General features: G+C 30.3%; 1 protein-coding gene across 1 annotated transcript; it reads left to right on the plus strand.

Moving 5' to 3' along the window:
* Positions 1 to 4,161: 4,161 nt before the first annotated feature.
* On the plus strand, positions 4,162 to 12,221 carry LOC114263512 (gamma-glutamyl hydrolase 2). The gene is made up of 10 exons (XM_028204069.2): positions 4,162 to 4,821; positions 5,450 to 5,536; positions 5,765 to 5,854; positions 6,616 to 6,710; positions 9,506 to 9,566; positions 10,170 to 10,259; positions 10,450 to 10,512; positions 11,596 to 11,684; positions 11,840 to 11,932; positions 12,020 to 12,221. The coding sequence occupies exons 1-10, from the start codon at positions 4,381 to 4,383 to the stop codon at positions 12,066 to 12,068; spliced, it is 1,158 nt and encodes a 385-aa protein (XP_028059870.2). The 5' UTR covers positions 4,162 to 4,380; the 3' UTR covers positions 12,069 to 12,221.
* The last annotated feature ends 3,592 nt before the right edge of the window (positions 12,222 to 15,813 follow it).

The raw sequence follows: 15,813 nt of genomic DNA on the forward strand, positions 1-15,813 counted from the left end.
AAAAAAGAAATTACACAATTACGGAGGGGTGCAAGTAGTGTGACTTGCATCCCATCACAAAATCACTTGTACCCTTCATGTTTTTGTATTTTTTTTCTCTGCTCTACTATTAAATAATTTCCTCAATATCGAATAAGTGATTTTGTCAAAAAATAATTGTAAATTAATAATAAACTTTTGTATTAATATGTAATTATTTTTTAAAAATTAATAATAAACTTTTGTATTAATATGTAATTATTTTTTAAAAAATCTACTGAGGGGTAATTGTCCCAAAACAAAATCTATCTTAACAGGCTTCGTTTGGCAACCGAATTTTTTAGCCAAAAAGTTAAAAAGTTATTAAATTAGCCAAAAAACTAACAACTCATACAAAAAAGTCAAAAATTATCTTTTCTCTCTACTTGTTGCACATCTTTTCGTAAAAAGCTAAAAAGTCATCCCAAACATACTAATTTTTTTTAGCTCATATTTTAACCAAATAACTAAAAAATTACTAAATTAACCAAGTCAGAGGAATGCTAATCAATAATTTGACTTCTTCGATTGGCCCTATAGGTCAAGCCCATCTTAATAGTCTGCATCAGAGTAAAAATATATGATTTAACTATATTTTTAATTGAAAAGTTCATATTCCAAAACTATAAAATTTTATTCATAAGTTAACATCGAAACGAAATATCTAGAAATTCAGAGATAGTGGTGTGTGAAAAATAAAAAATCCCTTTGTCTATAGTTTGAGTTTTTTATACCAAATTTAATTATTATTTAAAAATTTGATATTTATTTATCAAATTTTATTGGTCATATTTTTCAAATTCAAAATACGATTTTAATATTACAGTTAATTAAAATTAATTAATTAATTTTTGATGTAATTTAATATTAAAAATATTATTTACCACCTCCACTTTATTTCACGTATAAAATAAAAAGTTTGGACAAAATATTTAGATAGTAAGGCCTCGTTTGGCAAGAGACTATTTTAGTCAATTAGTCAAAAAGTTACTAAATTAGCCAAAAAGCCAACAATCCATACCAAAAAGTCAAAGATTCTCTTTTCTCTCTACTTTTTGCACATCTTTTCGTAATTAGCCAAAAAATCATCCCAAACATATAAGTTTTTTTTACCTACCTTTTTAGCCAAATAGTTAAAAAGTTACTAAATTAGCCTGTTCCCAAACGAGGCCTAACAACCTTTTAAATTTATATTATTAAACACATGATATATGAATTTAAAATATTTTATTTTATTTTTTAAAATCTTTTAAAATTTTTACTGATTTAAAATTTTTCATTTTAAAGGTTAGCTACAATAGATTTAACTGGTGAGAAAAAAAGTCAACTACTTAAATTTTATTGTGAAATTCTATACGCACACGACATATAGGGTTGTTTTAGCCTCCGTTTGGGAAGTGGGTTGGTTTTTTGACTTTTTGGTTTTTTTGACTATTTTAGTCTGGGCTTAAAAGCTTGGTTTGGGAAGGACTTTTTGATTTTTTGACTTTTTTGAGTTTTTTTTGAGAGAATAATGTAATGATTATAGGTTGAATGTGATGTTTTGTTTGTTATGGCTAAAATAGCCTATTTTATTTTTTGTGGCTAAAATAGCCGAAAAAACCTACAAACCCAGTTGCCAAACACAGGCTTAGTAAGGCCAAGTTTGCATCTTTCAAAAAATCCAAAAAGTCAAAAAGTCACTATCCTATTTAAGTCACATCATCTTATTTAAGTCACATCACCTATCTAACACATCACTTCAAACCCAACTCAAATCCAACCCATATTTCATAAAAATTCAAAAAGTACACTTATTTAGTCTTCCCAAACTTGGCCTAAGTTGATAAAAAGTTGATTTTTAGTTTTTTATTAAGTTTTTTGACTTTTTTGGAAGTGATTTAGAAAATTTGTAAAAAGCTGATTTTTTTTTATTTTTGATTTAATATTTTTTAAAAGTGTCGCATCACTCTAAAATGACCAAAATATCCTTACTTTTTAATTAAAAACACTTTTTAAACTAATTAATTATAATGTTGCAAAGGGTAGTTTAGTAAATTTTTAAGTGGCTTTTTTGGTCTTCCCAAATGGAAGGTTTGGCGTTTTGGGAAGTTGTGGCGTTTTGGAAAGGTTTGAAAAACGCAATTTTTTTATTTGTTGCCAAAACGGCATATAGGGCTATTTTGGGAAGTTGGCTAAAAGTCACTTTTTTTGGTTAGTAACAAAAGCTAAAAGTTGGCTTTTTTGGCTTTTTTTTCATTTGGCAAGTTGGTTTTTAGCCAACGGTGAAATTACAATTTTACCCCTCATGGGTCACAATGTGTTACATAGGTTCAGTTGTAAATATTTTAAATAAACGGGGGTAGTTTAGTCATTTTATTATGATTTGACATCATAAATAAATATTAATCAAAAAAGTCAAAAGTCACTTTTTACCAACTTCCCAAATCATTTGTCTAAAAAAGCCAAAAGCTTAGTTAAAAGCTAAAAAGTCACTTTTTACCATCTTCCCAAAACAACCCATAATCTCATTACACATTATTTATTTTGATAATATAATTAAAAGTCAATTTTCCAGTTTTTTGATTTTTTTTTAAATTCTATTATCCCTTTATTTTTTACATATTTAAAAAAAAATAAAAAGAAAAAAGAAAAATGCAAGAGGCTCTAAATATTTTATCAAATATTCTATTAAATATCTCACATGAGTGTGAGACTCAAATCATGTGAGTCGCACAATGTGAGATATTTGGTAGAATATTTACTAAATTATTTAAGGTCCCTAACATTACTCAATAAAAAAAAACTTTTAGCCTACTTTCCCAAAATTGACTAATTATTGTTAAATTTTTAGGTACGAGAGTTTGTTAAGCATCTCTCAAATAAGTGTATTTATTTAGATTATATTAACACTTTACTTTTTTACGTATCTTTTTATAAAATTAAAAAATACACTAGATCATTCCAACCAACCTCTAAATTTATGAATATATAATAATTGTTTGGCCATAAACATTTGATGGAAATATAAAATTTATTTTATATATTTAAAATATATAAAACATTATATTCTAAATCAACAATATTATCTTCCTAATTTGTTATTTTTAATGATGTGATTTAAAATTAACTTTTATATAATAAAATATTTAACAAATTAAAATTTAGGGTAAATTATAAATACATCATTGAAGTTTGCTTAAAGTATAAATTGCCTTCTGTGGTTTGAAAAATTATAAATACCTCTTTGTTAGTATTTTTTATTTAACAGAATTAGTTAAAAAAATAAAATTCATAATTGCTCTTCTATATAATAATAAAATTACCTAAATTATTAATTGAAACATATTTCTAACATCATTAAAAATTATTAATTGACTTAATGATCTATTAATAAAAATGACGATTTGTTATGAAATTAAAAATCTCAGGGGTGAAATGTAATTTCTAAAATCATAAATAATGATTCGTATTTTAATCAAACTTCAGGAAGTATATTTGTAATTTGTCCTAAAATTTTAATACTTAACATATCATTAAAAATAATTTTTGAAATGATAAATTACTTGTGTCTCGACCATTTTTCCTTCTAATAAAATTTCTCATGGTAGTACTACACGTATCAATTAATATACATATTAATGTACTAATTAGTATTATGTCATTATTACTGACCCTACCTATTATACAAATTACAAATAGAATAATACTATATATATCAATTGATGTACACATTAATTTACTAACAGATGGTATGACATCATTTGTATAGTTTTGAATATTTGTAACTTGTATAATAAATATGGTTAATAATAATATCATAACACTAATTGATATACTATTTAGTGTATGTAACACTACCGTTACAAATATCAAAAACTTCTAAAATTATGTCAAATTATTTATTAGTATAATAGTTGGCAGTTTGAGAAGAAGGTTTGGAAATTTTTTTGGCTATTTTAGTCACAAAAGACAAAATATATTATTTTAACCATGACAAAGAAAATATCACATCCAAACCATAATCATTACACTATTTTCTCATAAAAATAATAAAAATAAACTAAAAAATCATTCTCCAACTAAACTTTTAACCCAAACTAAAAAAATAAAAAAAATCAACCCACTTCCCAAACTACCCCCAAATTCTTACCATTATTCATTTTGCCAAGGATTTCTTTTGCGTAACGGGCTGTTGAGTTCGTCAGTCCGTCAGCTCCAAAAAAGTACGATCGCACCCACGGGGGGGCGGCCAAGGCATCACAATGTCAAAACCACACCCCGACGATCTTCTTCTCTTTCTCCTCTCTCTCCTCCTCATCTCCCTCTCTCTCTTCTTCTCTCCTACCACTTCACCAAACCCTAATCTCCCACCTCTCTACAATGTCTCCCTCTTCTCTCTCTAACTCTCCTTCCAGCCACGCCGACTCTTCCACCAACCACCCTTCTCCGTCGCCCTCCGTCGCATCGTCTTCCTCATCTCCCTCTCGCTACTCCGACATGTGGAACTATCTCTGGATTCCTCTTCTCATCTCTTTTTCCAAGGAATTGAGTGCTGCGAAGGCTCAATCGACGATTCTCTTGCCCACCGGGACTGGCCTTGAGGAGCCGATGATGTCTCCGAGCTGTCCCGCGGCGGATCCGAAGCTCAATTTCCGGCCGGTGATCGGAATCGTCAGTCATCCCGGCGACGGAGCTTCCGGTAGGCTTAGTAATGCTACCAACGCTTCGTATATTGCTGCCTCGTATGTGAAATTCGTGGAAGCCGCTGGGGCTAGGGTTATTCCTCTTATTTATAACGAGCCTCCTGAAATTCTCTACAATGTAATCGGATTTAACTTTTACTTAATTTTGATGTGTATTGAGAACGTAATTGAATCGGTTGATCATTAGACTAGGTTAATTGAATAATCGACCCTTTTAACCTCTGTTTGGTTGCTGAGAAAATGGATGGAAATCAGGAAAGGAAAACTTGATTTAGTTATTTATTTTTTGGATAAAAGGGAGAACAAATTCGATTAATTTTTTTGCTTGCTCTTTTGGGCTAAATTGATCGGTGGTTACTTTCTTTGGAAAACCCTTTTATTTTGCCTTCCTAAATATACTCTCCGTTTTCAAACATGATAAATACAGTGAACAATTGAACGTTCAAAGGCCAATAGCATTGGATTCTTAACTTACTGTAGGATTGTCTAATGCCGAATTTGTAGATTCTTGTGCCTCTGGTGTATTGACTTTTGTAAGAACTACATTTCAGATGATAGCTTTAATTGATAAATTTATGTCAAGTAAAACATTTGTGAACTATCCATGTATTTTTCTCATAATTTAGAGCCTTTTATGGTCTATGCGCAGAGGCTTTGGTGTGCATTTTTTAAATGTGCTTGGTGAAAGGGTTTTTTTGCCTTCCTTTTGAGTTGTGTTTATGCTAATATCTACTACTGTGCTGCAGAAACTCAATCTTGTTAATGGGGTTCTCTTTACTGGAGGGTGGGCTAAAAGTGGTCGCTACTTCGACGTTATTGAGGGAATTTTTAAGGTAGTTGTCGATCTTAAACATACCACTACAGATTTATTGGAAAATGCTCTATGCAAGACATTCACTTAAATGTAGAATTGTGATTTTTTATATGCCTGGATATATGCAGCTGACACAAATTAAAAAATTCTAACCAATTTTTTATTTGCTTATGTCACGATTCAAAATGATTCATAATTGACAGTTATTTTTCTTGTTATGGGCTATTGTTTTCTCTGTTTCATACAGAAAATTTTAGAGAAGAATGATGCAGGAGACCATTTTCCCCTACTTGCTATCTGCTTAGGTTTCGAACTTTTAACAATGATTATCAGCAAGGTAAGCTACAAAAACACAGTTCACTATATTAAACGTCTATGTTTGAATTTGTTGCAATTCGCTGATCTTTCAGCTTTTATTTTTTCTGATACATCTTTTTTTTCTTCTTATTCATTAAATACCCCTAACTCTTAGCATCTTGAGAATTTTCATTTTATGACATCATAGAAACCAATTTTATTGATCTAGATACTAGATATAGAAACTTGTTTGCATTAAGTGGTGCTTAACAATTGATTTGAATGTCAAGAGGACATAAAGGTACAGTGCATGTGTTATGATTTTTGGTTATGCAAACCGCTCAGTATCTATTCATTCATACGACACGGGTTGACCTGGAGCTTACAAATTCAATGGAAGGTTCTTACTACTCAATGCAACTAGAAAATAACTCAGTTCTAAGCTTGTAAAACTTTAATTTGCATGATGCTCGTGCTCCACGTGTCCCAATTTTTTAGTTTATTTTTATAAGTGCATATTTTCCTTGCATTCATAGGGGTTAGGATTGCAGACAACCCTGGTGTAAACCACCCAACCCACCCAAGAAAGGAAAAAAAAAAAAAGAAAAAAAGAAGAAGAAGAAGATAAATGAACCTTAAGTTACAACTTACATGTCCAATGAATATATGTATAATATTGTTCCTTAATGTTGTTGACTGTTGCTTACTTGAATCATTCTGGTTCTAAGAGAGTATTTTACTTCTTAGTATTATAAATTTAATATATTTTTCTTGGTATTGACATATTGTGAATGATGATAGGACAAGAACATTCTTGAATCATTTAAAGCATCAGATCAGGCATCTACACTCCAATTCATGAACGACATAAATGTGGAAGGAACAGTGTTTCAAAGGTATATGGTTTCTCATAGTTAATTCGACAAATGATGTTGATGTGATTTAGTTCGGTAATGATTTTGCTTTTGAAATGATTTGATCACTGTTTATTATTTCTTACAACTGGGCCAAATCTGAATATCATGCAACCTGGAATTTTGAAAATCAATCCAAATATCAGCCAATTTCCATTCTAAGTCCTAAATGCTTTGTCTCCCTCTTCAAACCCTAAACCTAGAAGCTTTTCCATGGCCAAAATCCTCCACAATTACATTTGCAGAGCCTTAGTCCACATTTTCTAAAGCTGTCTTACATCAAATATGCTGACCCTCCAATTGAGATGAGGTCCTGAGGATGAAAATTACATCGATTGAAATGTGGATGAAATTATATATATTCCAACTAGTAGGTGACCCGTGTGATACACGAGAATTTATTTTTAAAATGGAAAATTAATTTTGCGTCTTATTTTAATAATTTTATACGATATTAAATTATAACATAGTAAAAGAAACACTTATTTTGATAATTTTAACTCTATCGTACTATAAAAGTGTAATTTAAATAAATAAACATTCATTTTGATATTAAAAATAATAGTTAAATTAGAAAGAAAATTAATAATATAAAACTAAAACTTAAAGTGACTCTAATTATTTTATTTTATTTTTATTTTTATATTTATTTAGAAAATAAATATATGTAGAACTACACAAAATTTATTTAAAAGATTAAATATAAATATGTTGTGATTGGATTAAGAAGAAAATATATAAATTAAATATGTAGAGTATTGATTTTTTTTCTTCTTAATATTCTTTTTGAATTATTCATACATATTGTATATAGATATATAAAATTTAAATTAAATATAAATGTTTTCTAATAAATAATTTCATGTTAAATGAAAATTAATATTAAGACATCAATAAGATAGACAAAAAATAAAACATATAAAAGAAAATTAATTTAATTCGTGTGATGCATATAATTAAGCATATTCTACTTTATTTATTTATATATCAAGATAATTTTTTTTTCAAATATCATAATAATTAAATTAAATTATTAACTATATAAAAATAATCTGACAACGACAAAACTAAATACACGATGAAAAATATATAGAAAGTAAGTGTTTCTCAAATAGAGTCTACATAAAATTGGTTATTATAATTGAAATTTAGTTTGTATAGAACTTTATATACAAATGGCAAAGGCATGCTGATGTGGCTTTTTTTGAAAAAAAGTAAGTTTTTAGAATGTGCCACCTAACAAAGGAAAAGCACTACTTATATATATATATATATATATGATTATGTTGACAGGTTATAGATTCAAACACTTTGTATCGAGGCTATTGCAATTACTTTTGGTAAGGGGTGGGGACTAGAACATTGTCATATAGTGCTATGTCATTTTACTGAAATGAAGATGAACTTGTTAAAATATTGGAATTATTTTGTTGGAGAAAAGTATATGAAACTGATATGTATTGACTGAGATGAGGACTTGAATATTATTTTGTATTGATGTTTTTTAAGATTAAATGAAGATTGACATATTTAATGCAGTTATATTGAAAGGTATGATCAGTGGATTGTTATTTATGTTTTTGTTAGTTGATTGTTATAAAATGAAATGGCATGTACAATTTTATGGACAGAGATGAGGATTGGAATACATTGTTAATTTGTTACTCATTGATAAGCTTATTGATTAAAATATCAAAATAAATAAAGATGATGATGAAATCTATATAATTTTTTATAATACTGACAGGGTTGATGATTGGAATATTGTTACATGTTGATTTGTATTTTGATTGAAATGAAAATGAAATCCATAAATATTGCAACTATTTTGACAAGGATATCGATTGGAACATTGCTGTATGCTCTGATTAATCAAATTATTAGAAGTGTTGTGGGTATTTTGGTAGGGTGGGGATTGGGACAAATGGATATAGTTATGGTTCTTTGATTGAGGGTAGGTTGAATTTTTCAATTGTATTGCAATTATTGTGACGAGGATGAATATTGGAAACTGTTATATACTTTCTTCTCTCTGATTTAGATATGGTTGTAACAATGTTATACATTGACATATGATTTTCATTTTAGTGAGGATGACATCATTATGTATTTCAATTTTATCAAAAGGGATGATGATTGGAACATTGTTACATACTATCATATCATTTTCTCAGATGAGGTCTATGTATTACAATTTTATTCATATGGTGGTGATCACAACACATTATATGTTGATACATTCTTCATTTTTTTTTCAATATTTTTCATTATAGATGCAAATATCTCAACCTTGATTTTTGTGTAGCATGAGATCATGGAACTATAGTTGCCAAAATTGTCTCAAACTTGGAATTTTTATTTATTTTTTATTTTTTATTTTTTTTAATTCACCACATAATTTTTCATTCATTAAGTGTACATTTCACTTATAAGATTTTCAATTTCATGGAGGCAAGTCAACAAAATAAATTGTCCATGTCAAAAAATGTGTTTTAAGACGTCCGAAACCATGGTAGTCCTTATGGATTTGCATGTCATTGTTATTTTTTAGTAGATTCATTTAAAGTCTATTGAGTGGGGTGACGAGGGGGAGAATAGAGATATTATGTCCTCCATGTGGTCTGTTCACAAATTAAATGGGCATTCATTTTCATTTTAATATGCATGATTGTGGTAGTAAATCCTCAGCAAGGCCTTTTTCGTTTTTGACTAGGGTTGGCTATTGGTCTCTTGAGTTGTTCTTGACTCTCAAGTTAAATATTCCTATCCTTTTGCAGGTTTCCGCCAAATTTACTTAAAAAGTTGAGTACAGATTGCCTTGTCATGCAAAACCATCAAGTGAGTTTCAAACAATTAGTAGCTTTTTCCATTTCATGTTGAACTGTACTGACTATTGTTTTCTTTTATTCTTGTGCATCCAAGGAATCTTCCCCCCCCCCCATCTTTTATGTTATCTCATGGAAACCTTACTCTATGAATGAAAAATTGGGCACTAATCACTATTATGTACCTTAGTGGATGTTTCAAGAATCCATAATGGTCCATACTTGGAAGTTTTCAGTCTTGCGACAAAGACCCTTTTCTACCTCATTTTTAATTGCCCACTCACAATGGGAGTGGAGAATACACAATCACATGGGTTGGGCCCCACTCCTATTGTGAGTAGGAGGTAAAAAATGCAGTAGAAAAATGAATTTTATGCCTAATTTGTTGTTATTATCCTTGTCGTTCCACTCTAGCACCAATTCCTAATTTATTAAGACTTGAATGCATATAGATTATGAATTATGAAGATACAATAGAGACACAACTAGTTCTTCGTATTGTTTCTGTTCTATTTTTTCTAAACCCATATATGCCTGCTTAATCTTAGCAGGCGTACTTAGATTTGCAAAGTACATAGTAGCTGACCTTAGTGAGTTGAATTCCTTTATGCAACAGTATGGTGTATCACCAGAAAGGTTTGGAGAGTACAAGGAACTACGTAGTTTCTTCAAGGTCTTAACAACTAGTGCAGATTCAGATAATAAGGTATTGACTACGGGCAATTTGTTATATTTTATCGATTATCAATCTGTATGATATTCCAGCTAAAATTTTCTCTATATGAATTATCAATTGATTATTTATTTTTATCAATAAATAAGTTTTACTCTCCAATGTTTTTTTTTTCTCCCTATATATTTGAACATTCTAAATTTAGAACATTTATTTGTATCAGGTCTATGTCTCCACAGTCCATGCACACAATTATCCTGTTACTGCCTTCCAGTGGCATCCAGAGGTACTATCTTTGAAGTGCTTCTCATCATATTTGTATTGGGAATGTGAGATTCATGATTTTGTTTATTGGATGCACTCCTATGTTGTTCATTAGCCATTATTGTCATCACTATTTTTGATCTAGTTATGTTGACCTCCTTGTGTTCTGGAAATGATGCCAACCTTTCCAGTCATTGTGGAGACTATGCTAATGGAGGGAGCTAATTAGCACATTTTTTAATTAGCTCCAATTGTTTACACTTGCTATTAGTTAATTATATTCACTACCACACTCTCTCACTGGACCAAAGCAGCCATGGTCACTATCCACCCACTGTCGTGATCCATCACCATCCAGGCATTCACATGGTCATCACCATTCTCTCTATGAATATGTGTGTAGATAGGCCCACCAATCTGATACAAACAAGCTATTAATTTTAAATTTTTTATACCTAGCATTTAAATTTCTATTTATAATATCAAAACAATAACGATTAACACATTCTCTTTGGTCATATGTTGGGAAAGAAGGGGGAATAGAAAAATTCTGTTGTCCTATATTTTGAAGTCTCAAGTATTTACAAACAAATTGTACAATGTGAAGGTTTGGGGTTCCAAATATTAAAAAGTCAGTAAGAGGGATTAATATGTATGATACCATATTATTTTTTATTAAAACTATTTTTCTTTTTTAGTTTAATCTTTAGCCTTTATTTTCATTTCTTCAGATTTGTGTCAAGACCTTAGATTTGTCTCATATGCGATCAAACAATAGACGCTGTTTCGTACGTGTTCACGATGCATGTCCAGTTTTAAGAGGACATGTTCATGACTTGATTGGTCTTAAGACCCTCAACAGTTAAAATCCGGATACTGAAAGTCTTGTTTGGTTCTTAGAATATGATACCTAGAATTTCTTTGAGTTGAAAATTATGTACAACAATTAACCTCAAGATCTGTAGCTTTGTGGCAGTGTTGTTTGGTTCTATTTGTTTTCCTTCTTTATTTCTTCTTCCTCTTCTTCGCAGTTATTATTATTTCACTAATTTGCTAGTACTAGACACTAAATTGTAATGCAGACTGACCCTGCTGTACACTGCAGAAAAATGCTTTTGAATGGGGCTTATCCATGATTCCACATTCCGAAGATGCAGTTCAAGTGACTCAATATGTTGCAAACTTCTTTGTCAGGTTGGTTGGGACTGGTTTAACTTGAAAAGTTATAAATGTATTCAAAATTGAAATAGAAGAGAATAAAAAATTTATTCAAAAGTTTCCCACTTCACCTTATTTTATTGTATAAATATAAATGTGCATTTTGTATTTTTATTTATTTATTCTTGCAGTGAGGCACGGAAGTCCTTGAACAGACCGCCTGCTCGGAAAGTGCTTGACAACCTTATTTACAATTACAGTCCAACTTACTGTGGGAAGGCTGGGTAAGTCGAGAATTCCCTTGAAACTGCATAAGTGTGTTCATATCAATTTTTTACTGACTTTGGTTTCTATATCCTCTCCTACTGCAGGAAGGGATACGATGAGGTTTACATCTTTGCTCAGCCTTCTGCTTTGTGAGTCTTTTTTTAGCTTTATTATTTGTAAAATGTACATAATCATGGCAATCCTATTATGCTTTGTTAGACTTCAAACTTCTGTGATTGTTGGATATGTAAAGATATTCTCAAAAATTATTAAAGCAAGTTCAGTGCTTGCATTGTTGGACCATCACCATATTGTTTCTGAAACTTGTTGGGTAAATTACAAATAACCCTTGTTTAGAGATGTAAATTTAGTGTGGCATAATGAATTTATTTATATGTTTTAATGCAGCGTTGAGTTGTATTTGAATCTTGAATTTGTTGAGAGACCGAAAAAAAACAAAAAAAAAAAAAGAGAAAAAGAAGGGGATTTGTAAATGAAATTTAGCTTATATTTCACTTAAATCGTTTTTTCTTTTTCTTTATTGCTTCCACAAATTTCGCTGGGAATTTAAGATTAAAAGATAGCTTTAATGTCTTGGGATGGAAGTTTTACTTAAATCCTTTTTTTTTTTTGGGTCAACAAATTTGATAAAAATTCAAGATCCAAACACAATTTAATGTCTTGGCATGGAATGCAATGAATGCTACATACATTCATTCTCTTATTCCAAACACAGCTTCTCTGCGACCACACCTTGTGTTTAAGCTCTTCAAATGCGTTAACGGGCTGTGTGTTTACAAAATCGGCTATGGCATTGGCACCGGTAAGCCCGATAAAACCAAGGGCATTGTGTTTCAGGATGCATTTATACTTCCGCTCCATGATTGTACCCGGAAGCTGTTTTATCACATCATTTTTGGCTGCTCGAATGACAACAAAGGCATATCTGGGATTCTGGGGCTGAATAGGTCACCAGTTTCCTTACTAAATCAACCGATTTTCAAATCCAAAAAACGGTTCTCTTATTGCCTTCACTCAGGACTAAGCTATGTAACATTCGACAAGGACATTGCATTTTTTCTCAGGGCGAAGAAATTTCACCACAGTACCATTTGTGTAGCCAAAACTTCTCCAATACCACTTAAAGTTGGTAGATATGAGTGTCAGACCAACGCAGCTGTGCCTTCCGAAGGGCTCGTTTTAGTTGAGAAAGGGGGGTCGCCTCTCGATCTCCATAAACTGTTGTTTCCAGAAAAGCTTATGAAAAAGTGATTCAAGCCTTTGCAAAGTACTATGATTGGTCAATGGGAGTGCATATGGGTTGGAACCTTGTCACGGTATAGAGGGAGGTTTGAAATGTATGCAAGCATGAGATTTCATTTTTTGGGGGCTGATTTTATAGTGAGTTGGAGAAATGTGCATGTTTTTAACCTGGAGGTAGGGTATTTGAGTGTGGCCATGGCGAGAGGAGATCGAACTATGTTGGGTGTGTTGCAAGAGTGGGGGACGAGGTTTATGGCCCTGTTTGGTAGAGCTGTGGAAAAGTGCTTACAGCTTATGCCTAAACAACTTATAGCTTATAACTTTCAGCTTAAACTGATTTCCAGCTTATTCTTAAAGCATCTTCTGCCCCACTCAAAGAATAAGCTGTTTTCTGACTTCCACAAAGCTATAAGCTATAAGTTATAAGCTAAACCAAACACATCAAAATAGCTTAAATTAAGCTGAAAGCTGAAATAAGCTGAAATTAAGCTGTACCAAACAGCGCCTATATATGATCTCCGGTCTTGTTTGGGAACATGTTAATTTAGTAATTTTTTTGCTATTTAGCTAAAATATGAGTTAAAAAAAATTAGTATATTTAGGATGATTTTTTGACTTTTTACGAAAAGATGTGCAAAAAGTAGAGAGAAAAGAGAATCTTTGACTTTTTGGTATGAGTTGTTGGCTTTTTGACTAATTTAGTAATTTTTTGACTTTTTTGTTAAAAAGTTCGGTTGCCAAACGAGGCCTCAATGCCAATATATTTTAATTTCTCCGCGATAATTGCACAAGCCTGAGATTGTTTATAGGCTAAAATAGATTAAAAAAATTATTACAAGTTTTTTTTTTTTCTAATTTTTTACTCAAAAAATAAAAAAAAATAGTCAATAAAAAACAACAAGTCTCGTTAGTAAAGCACGTGCTGATCACGTGAGGATTGGAAATTACTCAAACCTAAGATTATTAGGGCTATTCATATTAAAAAAGAAAAACTACATATAGATGAGAGTTAAAAAAAAAAATTATCAATATCTAGAGAGATGCAAATAACATTTTTATTTTCATATCTTTCATTTATACTTCACTGCAGGGCACATTTCTTCAAACACACTTACATTTAGGGCTGTACAAAATACCATCTAATCCGCATCAATCCGCACCGCTCTAATCGCTAATCGCGATTTAAACTTTAAAATTTGTAATTTGCCAACCGAACTATTCCGCTCTGCTATAATTAATATATATATATATATATATATTTTAACTTCTGATGAAATATTAATGTAAAAATAAGTGTGAGAAAAATTTAAGATATGAAATTTATTATAAATTAATGGTTATATATATAAAACATATTATATAAAATTACTTTGTGTTATATATCTAAAAAATATTATACAAATTAGTGTTATATATTATGTAAATGTATGATAATTAGTTAAAATATTATTCAATTTGTCCAAAATCGCTCAAATCACAATTTGTTAATCCATTAATTCACTAACTCGCCATTCAATATATAATTTTATTCTCAAACTACAAAAACTACACCGTGCACACCCCAACTTACACGGGAAATTCTATTTCCACACATTCTTTCATCTCTATATATATTATATCTCAATTCACACACTTATGAATTTAATTATATATTATTATTCTCATTCCATACACCATATATTCTAATTATAACCCTAACTCAAATCATGTACACACACAACTTAAATAGGTTTCCACCCATCTTCAAATCAAAACCCTAATTCACACACATTTCATTGATTTTCGCACTCCAATGCTTTAGTCTTCTTTCATCTCATCTCTTCCAAATTTCAGGCCACGATCTCATTAATGTTATCAACGACACAGAAGTATGCCACCAAAGCCTTGTTCGGATTGGCTCTCCACTAAGCCCAAATCCATATATTAAAAGAATAATATTGATGAATTTAATAATGATATAAATTGATTTGGATCTCGTTAATATATATATATATATATAATTGTGAAGATTGATGATGTTAAGGGTTATTTTAGGTGCTGATATCATTGTGGAGATTGTGCAATTGGGTTCGTTGTGCTTTGTTAATTAGTTGATTATGAGAAAATATGTGGAATGAGTAGAATCTTAAATAATGGAATATAAACTTAGAGAATAAAGTAATATCAAATATTTTATACAAGCAATAGAAGCCAATAAAATGTGTAGCAAGCAATAGTGGACAATAAAAGAAGTGAGAAACAATGAAGAAACTAGGTTTTAATTATTTTTCTTCTCAAAAAATGTGCATGAGAATCATTACTTTTAAAAGATGGATACAAAGAAAATTAAGATTTTATAGGCGCTGTTTGGGAAGTGCCTAAAGAGGTTATTATAGCCTAAAATTTTTTTTTATCCAAAAAACCACTTTTGCAAGTTTTTTTAAAATATATATATATATATATATATAGGACTGCACAGCGGCAGTGTAGGCACAGCCTACATTGTCAGCTTTGTCACTTGTTCCATTAATGAACATTTTACGATTTTACCCCTTGATAGCAATTTAAAAAAATATTTTTTTAGGGACAAATTTGTCATTTTAATTTCAAATATCATTTCAACACATTTTTTAATACAACAACTCAAATAAAATTC

This window comes from Camellia sinensis, chromosome 8 (assembly GCF_055761805.1).
Source record: "Camellia sinensis isolate YWXY chromosome 8, ASM5576180v1, whole genome shotgun sequence".
NCBI lineage: Eukaryota > Viridiplantae > Streptophyta > Magnoliopsida > Ericales > Theaceae > Camellia > Camellia sinensis.